Source organism: Neodiprion fabricii, chromosome 7, assembly GCF_021155785.1.
Source record: "Neodiprion fabricii isolate iyNeoFabr1 chromosome 7, iyNeoFabr1.1, whole genome shotgun sequence".
NCBI lineage: Eukaryota > Metazoa > Arthropoda > Insecta > Hymenoptera > Diprionidae > Neodiprion > Neodiprion fabricii.
The window spans coordinates 22,858,774-22,872,674 of NC_060245.1; the positions used below are offsets into that span (position 1 = coordinate 22,858,774).

The 13,901-nt window shown below is 39.0% G+C and overlaps 2 protein-coding genes across 4 annotated transcripts in view; one reads left to right on the top strand and one right to left on the bottom strand.

Annotated features, from left to right (window-relative positions):
- The window catches only part of LOC124186052 (hemicentin-2), a 165,916-nt gene that overhangs the window by 113,476 nt on the left and 38,539 nt on the right, over positions 1-13,901 (bottom strand). For all 3 annotated transcript variants that reach the window (XM_046577402.1, XM_046577403.1, XM_046577401.1), the window contains exon 2: positions 4,724-4,771. In XM_046577402.1, coding sequence (XP_046433358.1) covers positions 4,724-4,771 — 48 coding nt within the window. The remainder of the gene's footprint in view (positions 1-4,723; positions 4,772-13,901) is intronic.
- On the top strand, positions 380-3,632 carry LOC124186053 (esterase E4-like). Its single transcript, XM_046577404.1, has 8 exons — positions 380-476; positions 764-992; positions 1,368-1,506; positions 1,620-1,965; positions 2,138-2,500; positions 2,661-2,821; positions 2,894-3,204; positions 3,289-3,632. Exons 1-8 carry the CDS (start codon positions 467-469, stop codon positions 3,461-3,463), a joined length of 1,734 nt encoding a protein of 577 aa, XP_046433360.1. The 5' UTR covers positions 380-466; the 3' UTR covers positions 3,464-3,632.

The following is a 13,901-nucleotide window of genomic DNA, read 5'->3' on the forward strand; positions in this document are numbered from 1 at the left end:
TATTCAATCAGTCTCCCAGGAGAAGAGTGGGTACAATGCACTAGTTGTCGAGATTGGGCTCATGATAAGTGCACTTCTGGTGTCGGTGCATTTTGTGTTTGCATGAACTGTGACAGTAACTAAACTATTGAGGTGTTTTTTTTTTTCAATACGAAATTTATTGAAGTTTGTTTTTGTTTCTATGAGGAATCTCAAATATTTTATTATGTTTTTGTTTCTATGTTTCATATATTTTAATGTGACAAGTTAGTATAACCCAATGGCTCTAGTGACCCCGTTGGGTGGTTCAAAAGACCCCGCCTGTGAGGTTTTAATACAAATACACATTTTTATACAAATATAAATGAATTGCGATGAAATGGAACGATTTGACACGCTGGAAGATTAGTAGATAGCTGTGAACCACAGAGCGAACACGTTACAAGCAGTGTCCGATCCAAAGTCAGATTTTTACCAAAGCCGAAAGATGAACATTGGTATGAAATTCTATAATAACAGCTAAAAAGCAGAATGATATAAATTCAAATTGTGTAGGAATTATTTGATCTTATGCGTAATAGTAGTAATAAAAGAAGTAGGATTTATATGTTTATTTCTTTATTTAAATGAAACAAGACAACAATACCTAACTCGACTCGAAACTCACGCGCGTTTCTACAAGAGTTCGTTCGTTTACGGTGGCCGATAAAAACCTTCGGCTAATTTTTGACCGAAGCCGAAAGTTCGGTCGGACATTAGTCGCAAGTGTTTTGTTTCATTCCAGAACGAGACGTTATGGTGGCGAGCTACTCTATCAAATGCCTTTTTTTGGCATTGCTGGTGAAAAATTACGTTTCTGCGAGGAGTTACGCTAAAGAAGCAAGTATCAACGAAGCCCAGGTTTGCATCCCCCAAGGAAAACTGCAAGGTACGACACGGACAACGCGCAATAATCGAATTGTATCGGCTTTCTTGGGAATCCCTTACGCGCAACCACCGATTGGAAATCTAAGGTTTTTAAACTACGTCAAATTTAACGAATATATGCGTGAGTTACTACACGACGTGACACACGGCTGTTGATACCGTAACATCAACGAATGATCAGCACGTTATCATACCTCAAATGTCGTTTCAAAAACATCGTGCCTCAGAATTCGAAATCAAAAACAAACGAGAACATGTCTCTGACTTTGACCCGACAACATCGTACCTCGTGTTGTGATTTTGTTTAAGAAATTTTCAACGCCTTTGACGCTGACGTTGAAATGTTATCGTTGAAGAAACACAAGCGATGGTAAAAGATCAAGATTCAATTACATGCCGAAAAATGTTATTTACTCCGAGGAGATTCGAACAAATTCTTAGCGCGTCCTTTTATATCGTAGATTCGCAAATCCGGTGGCGGCTGACGGTTGGAATGGGATTCGAAACGCTAGCGTTGATTCGAATAAATGTCCTCAGATCTCCAACAGCGAAATAGTGGGTGATGAGGATTGCCTGTATCTGAACGTCTACACGCCGCAGGTGATTATGGATTGGGAACAATCTAACACACTCCTTCAAACGATCGAATTATATCATATAAGCAAATTCGATACACGAGGTTGTTGACTTTGACGAGATGATCGTGCGTTCAGCTTTCCAGAAAGGCTATCTCACCGCTACTTCCGGTGATGGTGTTCATTTACGGAGGAGGATTTGACAGCGGAAACGCCGATTCGTCGAAATACGGCCCGGAATACCTCCTCGACAAAGACGTGATTCTCGTAACCATCAGCTATCGTGTAGGAGTATTGGGATTTTTGAGCACCGGTGACAAGGTGGCTTCGGGAAATTGGGGCTTGAAGGATCAGGTCCTCGGCCTGAAATGGGTACAGAGTAACATCGAGTACTTTGGCGGTGATCCTGATCAGGTGACGCTGTTCGGACAAAGCGCAGGCGCGGCTTCGGTCCATCTTCTGACAATGTCAAACCTCACGATTGGTAAGAAGAACAAGTTCAGTCGACATTCCAAAACGAAATGTGCTTCCGGTGTGGTTTCTCTTTCGTGTAACGTGTCTGCAGTCAAACCCTTCGCGATGAAGTCTGCTTTACCGTATTCCGAAGTGCATCAAATTTCCACCGATATCGAATCAGCTGTTTTCTGTTTTCGCAGGACTCTTCCACAGATACATAACGGAGAGTGGATCCGCCCTTGCGGCATGGGCTTACAAACCTAGCGGCCCTTATGCCGACCGAGCATTTGAGCTTGGCAAATATGTTGGCTGTTCCAATACATCGACGGATTCTCTGATTGAATGTTTGCGGACAGTTGATGTTTCGGACATGGTAGCTTCTTATCCGGAACTCAATCATCACGAATGGTTTCAGACAATCGTTTGGGGTCCAACTGATGAGCCAAATATTAAAGATGCCGTCCTCACTGACAGCCCCCAGAATATAATTCGCAATGGCTTGGTTCACGATTTGCCTTGGATTTCAGGTGCTTGTCAAGATGGCGGATTACTTATGACTGTAGGTAAGTTTACGTAGCTAACAAATAATCGTTTGGATCTCACAGCTGTTTTTGAAAACTTTCAATACCTGAATTTGACCACGAACGGATAACTTACGGATACAATCTGCTTACTGCTCCGTATTTCAATCCATTATCAAACTTTTTTTTACACTGCTATCAGACATGTATGAAAACGAGACACTGCTTGATGACTTTGTGGCAAACTTTGACCGCATTTTACCTGCTATGTTGAATTGGAACTATTTACCGGATTCGGGAGCCGCTTGGATTGAACCCATCAAGTCACACTACTTCAATGATCTCGAAGCAGATAAAAACGAGGTGAGAGTCACGGATATTTCAATCGCAACAAAGTTTTCAAGAGCAACAAATTACAATTCCGTTATTTGGCAGATACGCGATAATCTGACAGTCCTTGTGACTGACGTTTACTTTTTGTATCCGACCTACGACGCACTCCGACAGCAGTTTTCAACATCGGTGAATCCACAATATTTTTACATCTTCGATTACCGCGGCGTATTGAGCTATACGTACGAGTTAACCGGCAATACAGTGGACTACGGCGTGACGCACGGTGATGACTTGGTGTACCTGTTTCCAAATTCGGAATTATTTTCTAGTCTCAACGAAACTCGAAGTGAGAAAGATTACGAAATGGTAAACATCATGGTGGAATTGTGGACGTCTTTCGCTATCGAGGGGTAAGCTGATTTCCTTATTAAACATGGGAATGGACCTGTTATTGGCAGTCATTTCGCAACCTCGACTCAAAAACATGTTTCCAGGAAACCCACGACTCCAGCGACGGGCATCTACGAGAAGTGGAAACCGTATTCAATCGCGAAGGACAACAACCTTCGCATCGGAAATTATTCCAAGCTCACACTTGCCGTTCAATATTCCTATTTAAAAAAACGTCTACAGTTTTGGGATGACTTGATAGCTAACGTGCCATTGTAATCGATAAGCTGCGTTTCTCCGGTCCATTACCAGCACATCCGAGTTCGATTGCTTCACATTTACACGTTTGTTGTATTTTATTTTAATCGTCAAGGGGTGTGAATCACTTTAATGTAATTAGTGTTGATGATACGGGTTACCATCGTAGTAATGAATGAATAAAATCCTATTACACAACACTGTTTGGTTCTCAATCGGAAGAACAAGTTGATTTAACCTTTTTTCCTTCTTAGCTCAACAATTTTTTCATCAATCTATTACTGATATGAAGAAAGATGTCCTGAGCGACCATCAACGTCTGTTCCAAAACTTCCGGATCTTGAAGTATGTTTCCGCGAATTTCTCGATATATCTTTTGGGTTCGATGAGATATCGGCTTGGTCTTTGCTAGTCAAGTTTTTAGCGTTACAGACAATACGTGTTCTTCGTTCGCAATTCGTGTGGAGCGAAGCAGTAAGTGTTCCACGTGTTATTCAGCCAGGCTGTTATACCCGTGACTAATATCAAGATTTAAGCAGACCACTTCAAGTCGGAGACACAAACTGGTCAATAAATGGTTACAAGATTTGCGGCAGATTGTTACTTAGTCTTTAAGGGGATCCAACAAATGGAGTTTAACGCGAAGTATTTTCTTTTCTTTTCTCAATGTAGTCCCCCAGCAAATTTTCAGTAGCCCTGAAGCTAAATATCGTAATCAAAAATGTATTCTTGTAAACCTGACATAATACCGTCTAAAAAGAATGAAATTTCGGAAGCTTCGTGTCTTCAGCTGTCGCTATTATATATCTGGTAATTTGACCTCGTTAAATAATGTCACAATATGTGTAGATCCACTTCCAACAGAAAATTGAGATATAGAAAATTCGCAGACAGTTGCGGAAATACGGTGATGATAAGAAAACAGATTTCCATAAAAATTCGTTGACTGTGCAAAACTGAAATGAGTCGCAAACGTTGGCGCTATAAGTAAGCTCAACCATAAATCATACGAAGAATATATTACGAAATGTACTTCAGTTTCTAGACGTAATTGCGTCGTGCTATGCAGTTCAATGTCGTGTTTTTTTTTTCTTAATTTCCGTTTAAAACAGACAATTATATCTCGTTCAGGTCTAGGACGATGCTGCGCGAGCTTATCTATAGATTTTTATCAAGATACGTGACATTCGAAGATCGCGTTAGAAAAAAAATAGTGCAAGAATTTTAAAATATCGGTTTGAATCAGTGATGAAAAATAAAACGAGAAAAAAAACAACTTACCCCCTCTGGGAGGTGAGGCATCGGTGGTACTGCGCTGCTTACTCGGTCCTGAAACAAACGGAAAGTAAAAAATATTATCACAATGCTGTCCTCTACAAATATGACGATATTACATCTGCGATGGTATGAAGGGAGGGAAAGAAAGAGAGACGGAAGGAGGGCGGAAGAAGCAAGTCGATCGATACTTCGAACCCTTTGTTGTACAGAGTTAAACACTGCGACCGAGAGTGAGAGGACGAATGGGAGCGATAGAGGAAGATGAACGGACAGATAGACGTACTTGTACGATGCGATACGTACGTACGTACAAGTATTATTTGCATAGCAATACATGGATATGGCTATGGATGCACATATATATATATATACAGGGCATTCCGTGCCAAACTCACCGAGGCCGTAACGCCGACCAATTTAAATTTTTCTGATAAGAATGATTTTTTTTTCATACGTTATTTACGTTATCTCAAAAATGCCTTTTTTACAAAAAAAAAAACACACATATTCTCTTTGATGCGGAACGATGATTTTAAACTCAGAACGAGTCTGTGGTTCCGGTTGTTTCTATTTCTCCAGAGGGATACAAACATTTTATTTCAACAACTTCAACAATTTCAACGCATGTTGTACCATTTATTTAGTTTCTTTGTTTCGGATACGATGATAATATGAAATCTTGATATGAATAAATATTGATTTTTCTTCAAGATACTTATCGCCTGTTGTGATTCATCTTTTGGAAATTCCGAGAAGAAGCGCCGAAACGTTAAAAAAAAAAGCTACAACTTGCGTTGACGTTGTCGAAATAAAAAAAAAAACGGGAATCAGACTCTCGTTCTGGGCTTAAAATAATCGTTTCACATCAAAGAGTGTCTGTGAATTTTTTAGAAACAAATTACGTTTTTGATATGGCTTGTGTAAGGACTAAAGAAACAAATTATTCTCAGAAATATTCTCGTGGTTTTTGCAGCAAAGTCGATTATGTAAATAAGATCCAAATAAAAAATGCTGAACTTGTCGGGGTAAAAGGGTTTTTGCGGATTGGCATGGAATGCCCCATACACGAATACATACAGGTGTATATATATGTTCAATAGATTCAACCGGAGCAGCAATCGTCGTTCCCTCCGGAATCTTCTCTCTCTCTCTTTCTCTCTCTCTCTCTCTTTGCCCCCCCGGCAACTTTCTAAGCCCTACGATTTTCGCTTTGATTTTTCATACGAAAGATTTTTGCATCGCCCCGGGAGAGGGTAGCGGCCGATATATACGCAGAAATATTTGCATAAATAAAACGAATACCCGCGTATACACCCTGCAGGGAGAGCGTTTACTGCCTATATTATGCAATATTATACCAGGCATTCCGTGCCAAGTCGACCGGGTTTAAATTACCTCTTTTGAGGTGACAGTACGAGAGGCCTTTAAAACCAAATTTTTTTTCCTACGTTCGTTATTAATATTCGAATACTTTTCTAGAACCACCCTGAGGTGCTTTTTCCGACCATCCATCAATTACAATAAAGTTGCGATGGTTCGAAAAATTTTCCACTGTGCAAAATATGTTGTATTTTAAAAATCCTAAACTAATATCCATGATACGTATAATACAAGAATATTCCAATATTCGTATGACTCCAAAAACTAATTGATGAAAAAGTCAGAAAATAATAATCTGGGGATAATGATAATCATAACTACGTTACACGTGTTATATTTCTTCACTGAGAAAAATTTCATTTATTACAGTAGCTAGAAAAATTGAGTAAAACAGGTATCGTTAAAAAAAACTGTTTGGAAACTAATTTTCATTTTCTACCTGGAACTATATTTTTCGATCGCGGTAAAAAATGAAAATACTTCAGAACTGAGCGGTAACCGGATCTAAAAATTTCTCTCAGCGTTGATCCATTTTTCTTGATCCGCACCACCAGCGATATTTCGCCAATTTCTAACCACTTTGAAAAATTCTTAAAGAGTATAGAAAAAAAAATATGCAATATAACTTGAATATATTCTAAAGCTCCGCGGTGTGCTTCGTATCGATTCCCTTAGCAGGGCAGTTTACGAGCGAACGAGCGAGATCAGCCCTTTCCTTTCATTTTGACGTTCGATCGGTCGGAAGAAGCGCGAAACCCGTTTTGCCTTCTTCTTCCCCTCGGGAACCTCTTCCCTTTTTTTTTTTCTTCCCCTGAGGTTGCAGGCGGTCGGTTCGCGGCTTGCGTAACGACGAAGGGAAAGGAGAGAGAGAGAGAGAGAGAGAGGAGAGAGCGGCGAGATAAGGGGGACGCGGGTAGACTCGCTGCTCGGGTCCTCCCGATAACAGATCTTTACCTAACTTAAGCTCGGAGTTGCAGCTTCGGTAAGGGTGAATGAGAAGGGCGAACCTACGAAGGTGGCGGGACCCGCAGCCTTCCCTCCCTTTCGCTCGGTTAGACGTCGATAATCTGATTGGAAACGGTAAGCGATCGCAGCCTGGACCGCGGAGCTATTGCGTAAATCGAAAGATCGAGAAGCGCGAGCAAAAAATTAAAACATTCTCGATTGTACGAAATATTTCGTTTGGAAAAGGGTTAAACGTTAACTGAGATACGATACGTTGGGGTGTTTGAGGGAAAAATAAATTTCACATTTTTTCACCGTGGCAACCCGTGAAAAGTTTATACGAGCTTTCTACGTTACGCGAAAGATCAAGCTCAGTTGTTTTTTGTACTGTCAAGTACAAGTCGATGTTTCGCCAAGTGTATCCGACGACTTTTTCATTATCGATTTAACGTTATAAAATGGTTATAATTTAATACCAACTTTTTATTGATGAGAATAAGATTCCCGGTTGATAAATCGTCGCGTTACGGATCGTGATCCTCAGGTTGAATACAAATGTTTGATTTTTGCAACATCGAAATCCGGTGGAGTGAAAAACATGAGAATAAAAATAACAAACATAATTTACGTTCGTAGATAACTTTTCTTTCTTGCCCCAAGTTCCATGCAACGAAATATATTACATGTAATAATTATTATTCATTCGTCTACTACGTTGAACAAAAAAAATTTCTCTTTGTTTCTTTAAAATTTTCTCGAAAAACTGGTGCGTACATACGGAGAAATTCCAGAGGGTGAACAAAAAAGGAGATGAGAAACACGATGTAAAATCATAGAAAGAGATAACGTGTCCACGACGCTATATAACTGAGCGTAATTTATTTCACCAGCGAAAAGTCGTTACGGAGTATGAAAAATTTTCAAAATTTTAATTTAATTTTATTCACTCCGTGCAGCGCTAAATGGCTAGAGGAACCGAGCTAGGGAGTGAAAAGAAGAATCTCGCAATTTCATACAGCATCCTCCCCTCTCTCTTTCTCGCTCTCGTAATTTCCAAGCACACTATACTGAACAATAAAGCAGCCGTCTACTTCTTACTCGCGTCAAGCCAGCAATTCACGGTTCTAAGCACACGTGCCTTGCATAAATTAAAAATATTAATATCACACTTGACGTTTATTAATATATATAATATAATTACCATTTCCGAAAAGAAGAAGGACAAAAAAAGAGGTTACAGTTTCAGCTGTTCAATGTCACATTGAACCTGGCGTGAAAAATTTTTGACAATAATTTCTGAACCATCTTTATTTTTTTATTTTTTTATTTTTTCAAACAGCGAAGTATTTTCCTCCGACAATTGGACAGAGAAAAGCGCGGAAATTTAGACCAATACGAATCGTCATCGAAATCCATTGATACACAATTAGTTGAAAAAATTAACGATCAAAACATGAAACCTCGACTTTTCTTTCTCGAATCGATTATATAAAAAATTCTGCTTATTGTCACAGAATACTTACTCGAGGGAGTTAAAAAAATCGACAGCGATAAACCTGAAAAGATCGAGATGAAAAAATGTCGAGACGATAACTTCGATTACCGTCTTTCTATCTCGTTCTTAATTTTCATCGTATCGCAATAACAGAAGAAACGCTGAAAACGCGTGGAAGAATCGGTATTTTCACGATTCGAGATTAAAGGAAGCGAAACAACGCGTTGGTATCCGCTCCGTTAATTAATGATTCAAATCCCATTTATCATTCTAGTTCTTCTCGCTCGGGCGAATCGTTGAATCCAGCGCTCTAAAGTGCTTTACCTCGCCATACCCCGTATCCTCCTCTCGTTCTCTAATTAAATAACTTCAAAACACTTTTCGTCTACCTCATCCGTCTGCTCTACTTCTCTCTCTCTCTCTCCCTCTCCGGCTCTTTCTCTCGTACTTGAGCTAATCGTGATGAAATACGACTACAGAGAGCGCATAAACGGAAATTTTAACACGCAGCAACGTTTCTTTGACGAAGCTGCAGGTTGAATTTTCCGAAACACGTTAAAGTTAAGTTATACAATATAAAGCGGAAAGCATAATCGTGCGGAATAAATTCGGGGTTGGGTTGGCTGAAAGTGCGCAGGGCAGAGGTTTCAAAAACAGCCCGAGTTCGATCAACAACAACTTTCAAAAAAAAAAAGAAGAAGAAGATGAAGAAGAAGAAGAAGAAGAAGAGTCGGTAACGAAGTTCCCCGATCACTCGGGACATATCCAGACTATACGGTGTATGTACGAGGAGACCCGTCAAAGTCTGTAAAATTGTTGCTGCCGTCATGCGCGCGTCAAAAAGTTACAAGTAACTCGGGGGGTGGAAAAAAAAAAAAAAAAAGAACAAGGGATAAAAGTATTTCAGAAGAAAAAGAGAATAAACAAAAATCCGATTAGACGAAAATCAGCCTCGGCTTATTCACGCGATTTTCCAAACGAATATAAATCGAGGTAATAAGTATTCAGTTTACAGAAAATTCCGAGAGGAAAAGAGGTAGGAAAAAATTTAAAAAAAAAACAATTCCTTTCCCAAAAAGATTTAATACAGTTTTTGAATGAAAAAAAAAACTAATAAAAATCTCAAATATATATATCGTATATGTATATGTATATGTGATGCATGCTTTATATAACGTTCGTGCGGTTGCAAGTTGCTAATAAATTCTCATAAAATATAGTTAGATACACATTGTACATATAATGAGGCATAAAGATAACAAAGCTTGAAGAGCAGCGGTACGATTAAACTCGTCCAATTCCGAGCTCCAAATACATATACACATATAACTTTTATAACACGCATATATATGCAGCGTTGTTTCGAAATTAGTTGTTTCACAGGAATGTTTAATTTTATCACTGGAAAATGCCTGGCGAGAAGAAACTTTTTACACGTTATACGTAAACACACGTAGGTTCGCAGTTTCCTTCCTTCCTTTCTTCCTTCTTTCCTTCCTACCCTTACTCCTTCATTCTGCTTTTATTACACACCTTCCACCTCTGCCCGCGCCCCCTAAAATTCCTCCTTCCGCATTTAGTAAAACGTAACTGCTTCAATTAGCGAAATAAGGACACCGCAGCACCACCACCACCGCCGTATGTACTTCGCAGGGATTTTCTACTCTACGATACTTTATAATAATAGTAATAGTAATAATAATAATAATAATAACGGTAGTGGTAGTAGTAGCAGTAATAGTAACGATGATAATTATAACGATAGTGGTAGTGGTAGTAGTAATAATAATAATGAAAAAAGTAGAACAAGGGTATTTCGCATCCTTTCCACCCGCAACGCGACGACGCTAAATTTTTACACAACCTGCGCATTTTTCGTATAAACAAATATTTCGTGCGAATAGAAACCCGTACCAACATAATACATACGCATATACATACATACATGTATATGTATAAATATACAATGTATTCTATTATGCGCAACCGATTGAATTCGCGCGTTGCGATAAAGGAAAATTAAAAAAGAAGCAGGCAACTTCACAGGTTTGAGAATCTCGCGGCTCCTTTTCACCCGAAGGATTAGCAGACGTTTACACCTTCGGCTTTTCGCCGAGATGTAGGTGTAAAGCGTGTTAGACGTACGAGTAAAGGTAGGTGCGTTAGAGATGGGTTTGTATCTGGAAGCCTGTTTGCACGTAACTTGTGAAGGAACGAACCAGCGTGCATCGTCTCCTGTACAAATGTGCGGCTAAACGTTGGGGGGGTAGCATGTGGCTAACTAAATCTGGCTGTTGGTTTTCGCCGAGTTTACACTGTACCCCTTCGATAAATACCTGCAACCCCATAAAGGGTCGGCAGTAGAGTTGTACGTATGGTTAGGTAGGTACGCGAGGTCTCTGTGTGCGTACGATCTATACGGCAAACGGTACGATATTGGATCGGAGGTGTTCCGGAACGAGCTGCACGGGGGAAGGGTTATATGTAGGTACACGTACCTAAACCTACTTGTAGGTATTACACGAATACCCGAGAGACGGTCCTGATAAGAAAGCAAAATCAAAATCTGCTATCTTATCCTTGATTATAAAATTCTTACTTTCATTTAATACGTATCAGAGTGAGACTCGAGCATAAATACAAACAGGGAAAGTGAAAATGGAAAGCGGAATCAAAGAGAAGAAGAACGAACACGGAACTTTACGTACATTTCGTGAAGAAATTGTTTATTCAATTTTATATGAAATATTGTTTGGATCGTTGTAATGAAATCTTGGTTTTTTTTATTATAATTTTTTTTTTTTTTTTTTTTTGTAAAAATACCGTACGTGATCGAGGGAAATGGAAGTCTTCTTTCGATTCATCGTACTCGAAAACATAATATTTACCAAAAACATCCCACGCGGCTGAAATAAAATATTCTTTCACCGACCTGTGTTATTCTTTCACTTTTTAATGACGGTAGTAGTAATAATAATAACAATAATAAGAATATCGGGTAACAGCTATCGCACATCCCCTTATAAATGAGGGAAACGAGAAACAAAAAGAGGTTTAAAATAAAACTGGAAACAATTGACTGGTTTGAAAGGATTCATTGTTAGTCCAATTAGGGATAAAGAACTTCCCAATAATTCCCTATTACGAATTAATTGCAAAAGATAAGATTTCTCGTTTTTAAAAACGACACGTCATCCGCAACGAAAAATTCAACTCGGTATTATTTTTTACATTCAATGTTGTTGAATGGGGGAAAAAAAAACACGAAATTTCCAAACAGGTACTTTTAAAGGACACAACAAAATCAACTAGGACAATAAAAATAGTAGATGTCGAGAATTTGGGTTGTGAAAAAAAAAAATGAAAAACAAGTTAACGGTAAGTGACAAAAATTTTTTTAATAAAAAGAGATCGTAAAATACAACTCCGCCGGTTCTAATTGAGAGAATCGAATCGAAACGCAGCGTTAACATTGTTTCCAAGGTACAAAGTGCCCGATGTGTTCTTTCAAACAATACGACATAATAAGAAACGAGACGCAACAAATAATGAATTCACAAACGAAACATCGTAAACAATTGTTTTTCGTGTATTAGGACGCTGCTGCAGGGTAAATTAAGTAGAAATTGTTTTCTTTCGTCAGGTATTATATAGGTATGAATATTGTTGAACAAGTGCCGGTATACAAATTGGAGAGAGAAGGGAGAAAGGAGGGAAGAAGTAGGTCCGTAGGGACAATTTTGGAGAAGCCGTAAGCCTACGGCGACGAAGGTCCCACAGCGGCATGTTTGTACCTCGTAAATATGACCCTTCGAATAATAAACACCCGCGACGCGTATACCCTTGAAATCTCTCTCCTCCTCCTTCATTTCCTTCGGCAACAGCATCCGAATAACGTAAATAAATGATAAATATAGGCGGGATTAAAAATACAGATGAACGAAAAAATCGAAGGGCTGTACAATTATCGAATTTTCGAAGAAGCGGATATTCAATTTATAGAATATTAAAAATTTCTAAAGTCCAAGTATAACGGTGAAGTAAAAGAATATAAAAGTTCGAAACAAAGAATTTTATCTTTCTCTATTTTCAATTCTCCTTCCATCAATCGGTAATACCAGTTTTTTACCCTTACTCACAAATCTGTACCCACAGACTTGTTACAATACCGTTTATACGTGCAAACATTTCTAATTATCGTTTTACTAATTACACTGAATGTAAAATATCGAGAGAAAAAAAATTCGAAATAATAATAATAAGAATAATCATAAAAATAATTGATCAGATCTCGGTAAGAATTCATGGAACAAAATATACCCGTAACTGCGATACGATAATTGAATAAAAGAAAAAGTAACCAATCAAGTTCAGTTTTTCCGTAGCATCGATCGTAAATCGATAGAGAAGAAAGCCTCGGAAATTTCTGTTATAATATAAAGTACAGGTATATATGCGTGTAATTAGAGGAGTATAAAGCTGTCGGCGGTATAACAAACCAAGTGACGTTGACATAATCACGAAGGGTGTGTGCGCGGTGTTTCCGTTAGTTAAAACAGAGTCAATTAATAACATTCGACGACTCTTTACCAAGCTTTGTGCATGCGTGTTAAATACCAAGGGAACGAGTCGATCCCGTACACACAGAGGCGGCACAACGCCCTGCAGCAGGAACAGCGAATAGCTGCGGGCTTCGGTCGCCGGCAGCCCCGTTAATTAAGGGAGGCTTTGCCCCGCGTTGACTGTAATCACCTGCGGGTTAGGGGGTTGGGGGTGGACGCGACGTTCTGCCCGACGACATGGATAAAATTGCCGAGGTGGCGGAAGTAAGAGAAGGCGACGATGCAGGAAACCTGGTTAAAATGTACGATAAAAACCCCGAATCCAGAGTATAAACAGCATCGGCGGTAGGTGGAATAAGCAGAAATTTTAGAGCGATGAAAAAAGTGTGACGCGAGGTGATACGTAGGTGGTAAGAAAAATAAATGAAGTTAAAAAAGAAAAAAGAAAAAAAAAAAAGGAATACGACGCGCAAAAACGTCGGATACGAACAACCTTTCCCTTCTTCTGCATGAAATTCTAGATGATTACATTACGTAACAAGGGAATAAAGTCGACTTTTATTCCTGTGATACATAAAGGACTTTATGTCCGACTCGGCTCTGGCCGCAATATTTATTTGAAATTTTGTAACTTTTAAATTAGCCTCATATTTCCCGCTGATGCGTTTTAGGGAAAATCATGCGACTTTCGTTCCGCTTTTGAGGTGAAAAAAGTTGACTTTACGGTTGAGTCGTCATTTCATAACGTTTCTCTTAACGGCCTGTTTCATCATTGACTAATATTTGAAAATGGCACCCA

Coding starts and splice junctions, on each gene's coding strand:
- LOC124186053 (XM_046577404.1), top strand. Junction 1,507..1,619: donor TGAACGTCTACACGCCGCAG/GTGATTATGGAT, acceptor TCGTGCGTTCAG/CTTTCCAGAAAGGCTATCTC. Junction 3,205..3,288: donor ACGTCTTTCGCTATCGAGGG/GTAAGCTGATTT, acceptor ACATGTTTCCAG/GAAACCCACGACTCCAGCGA.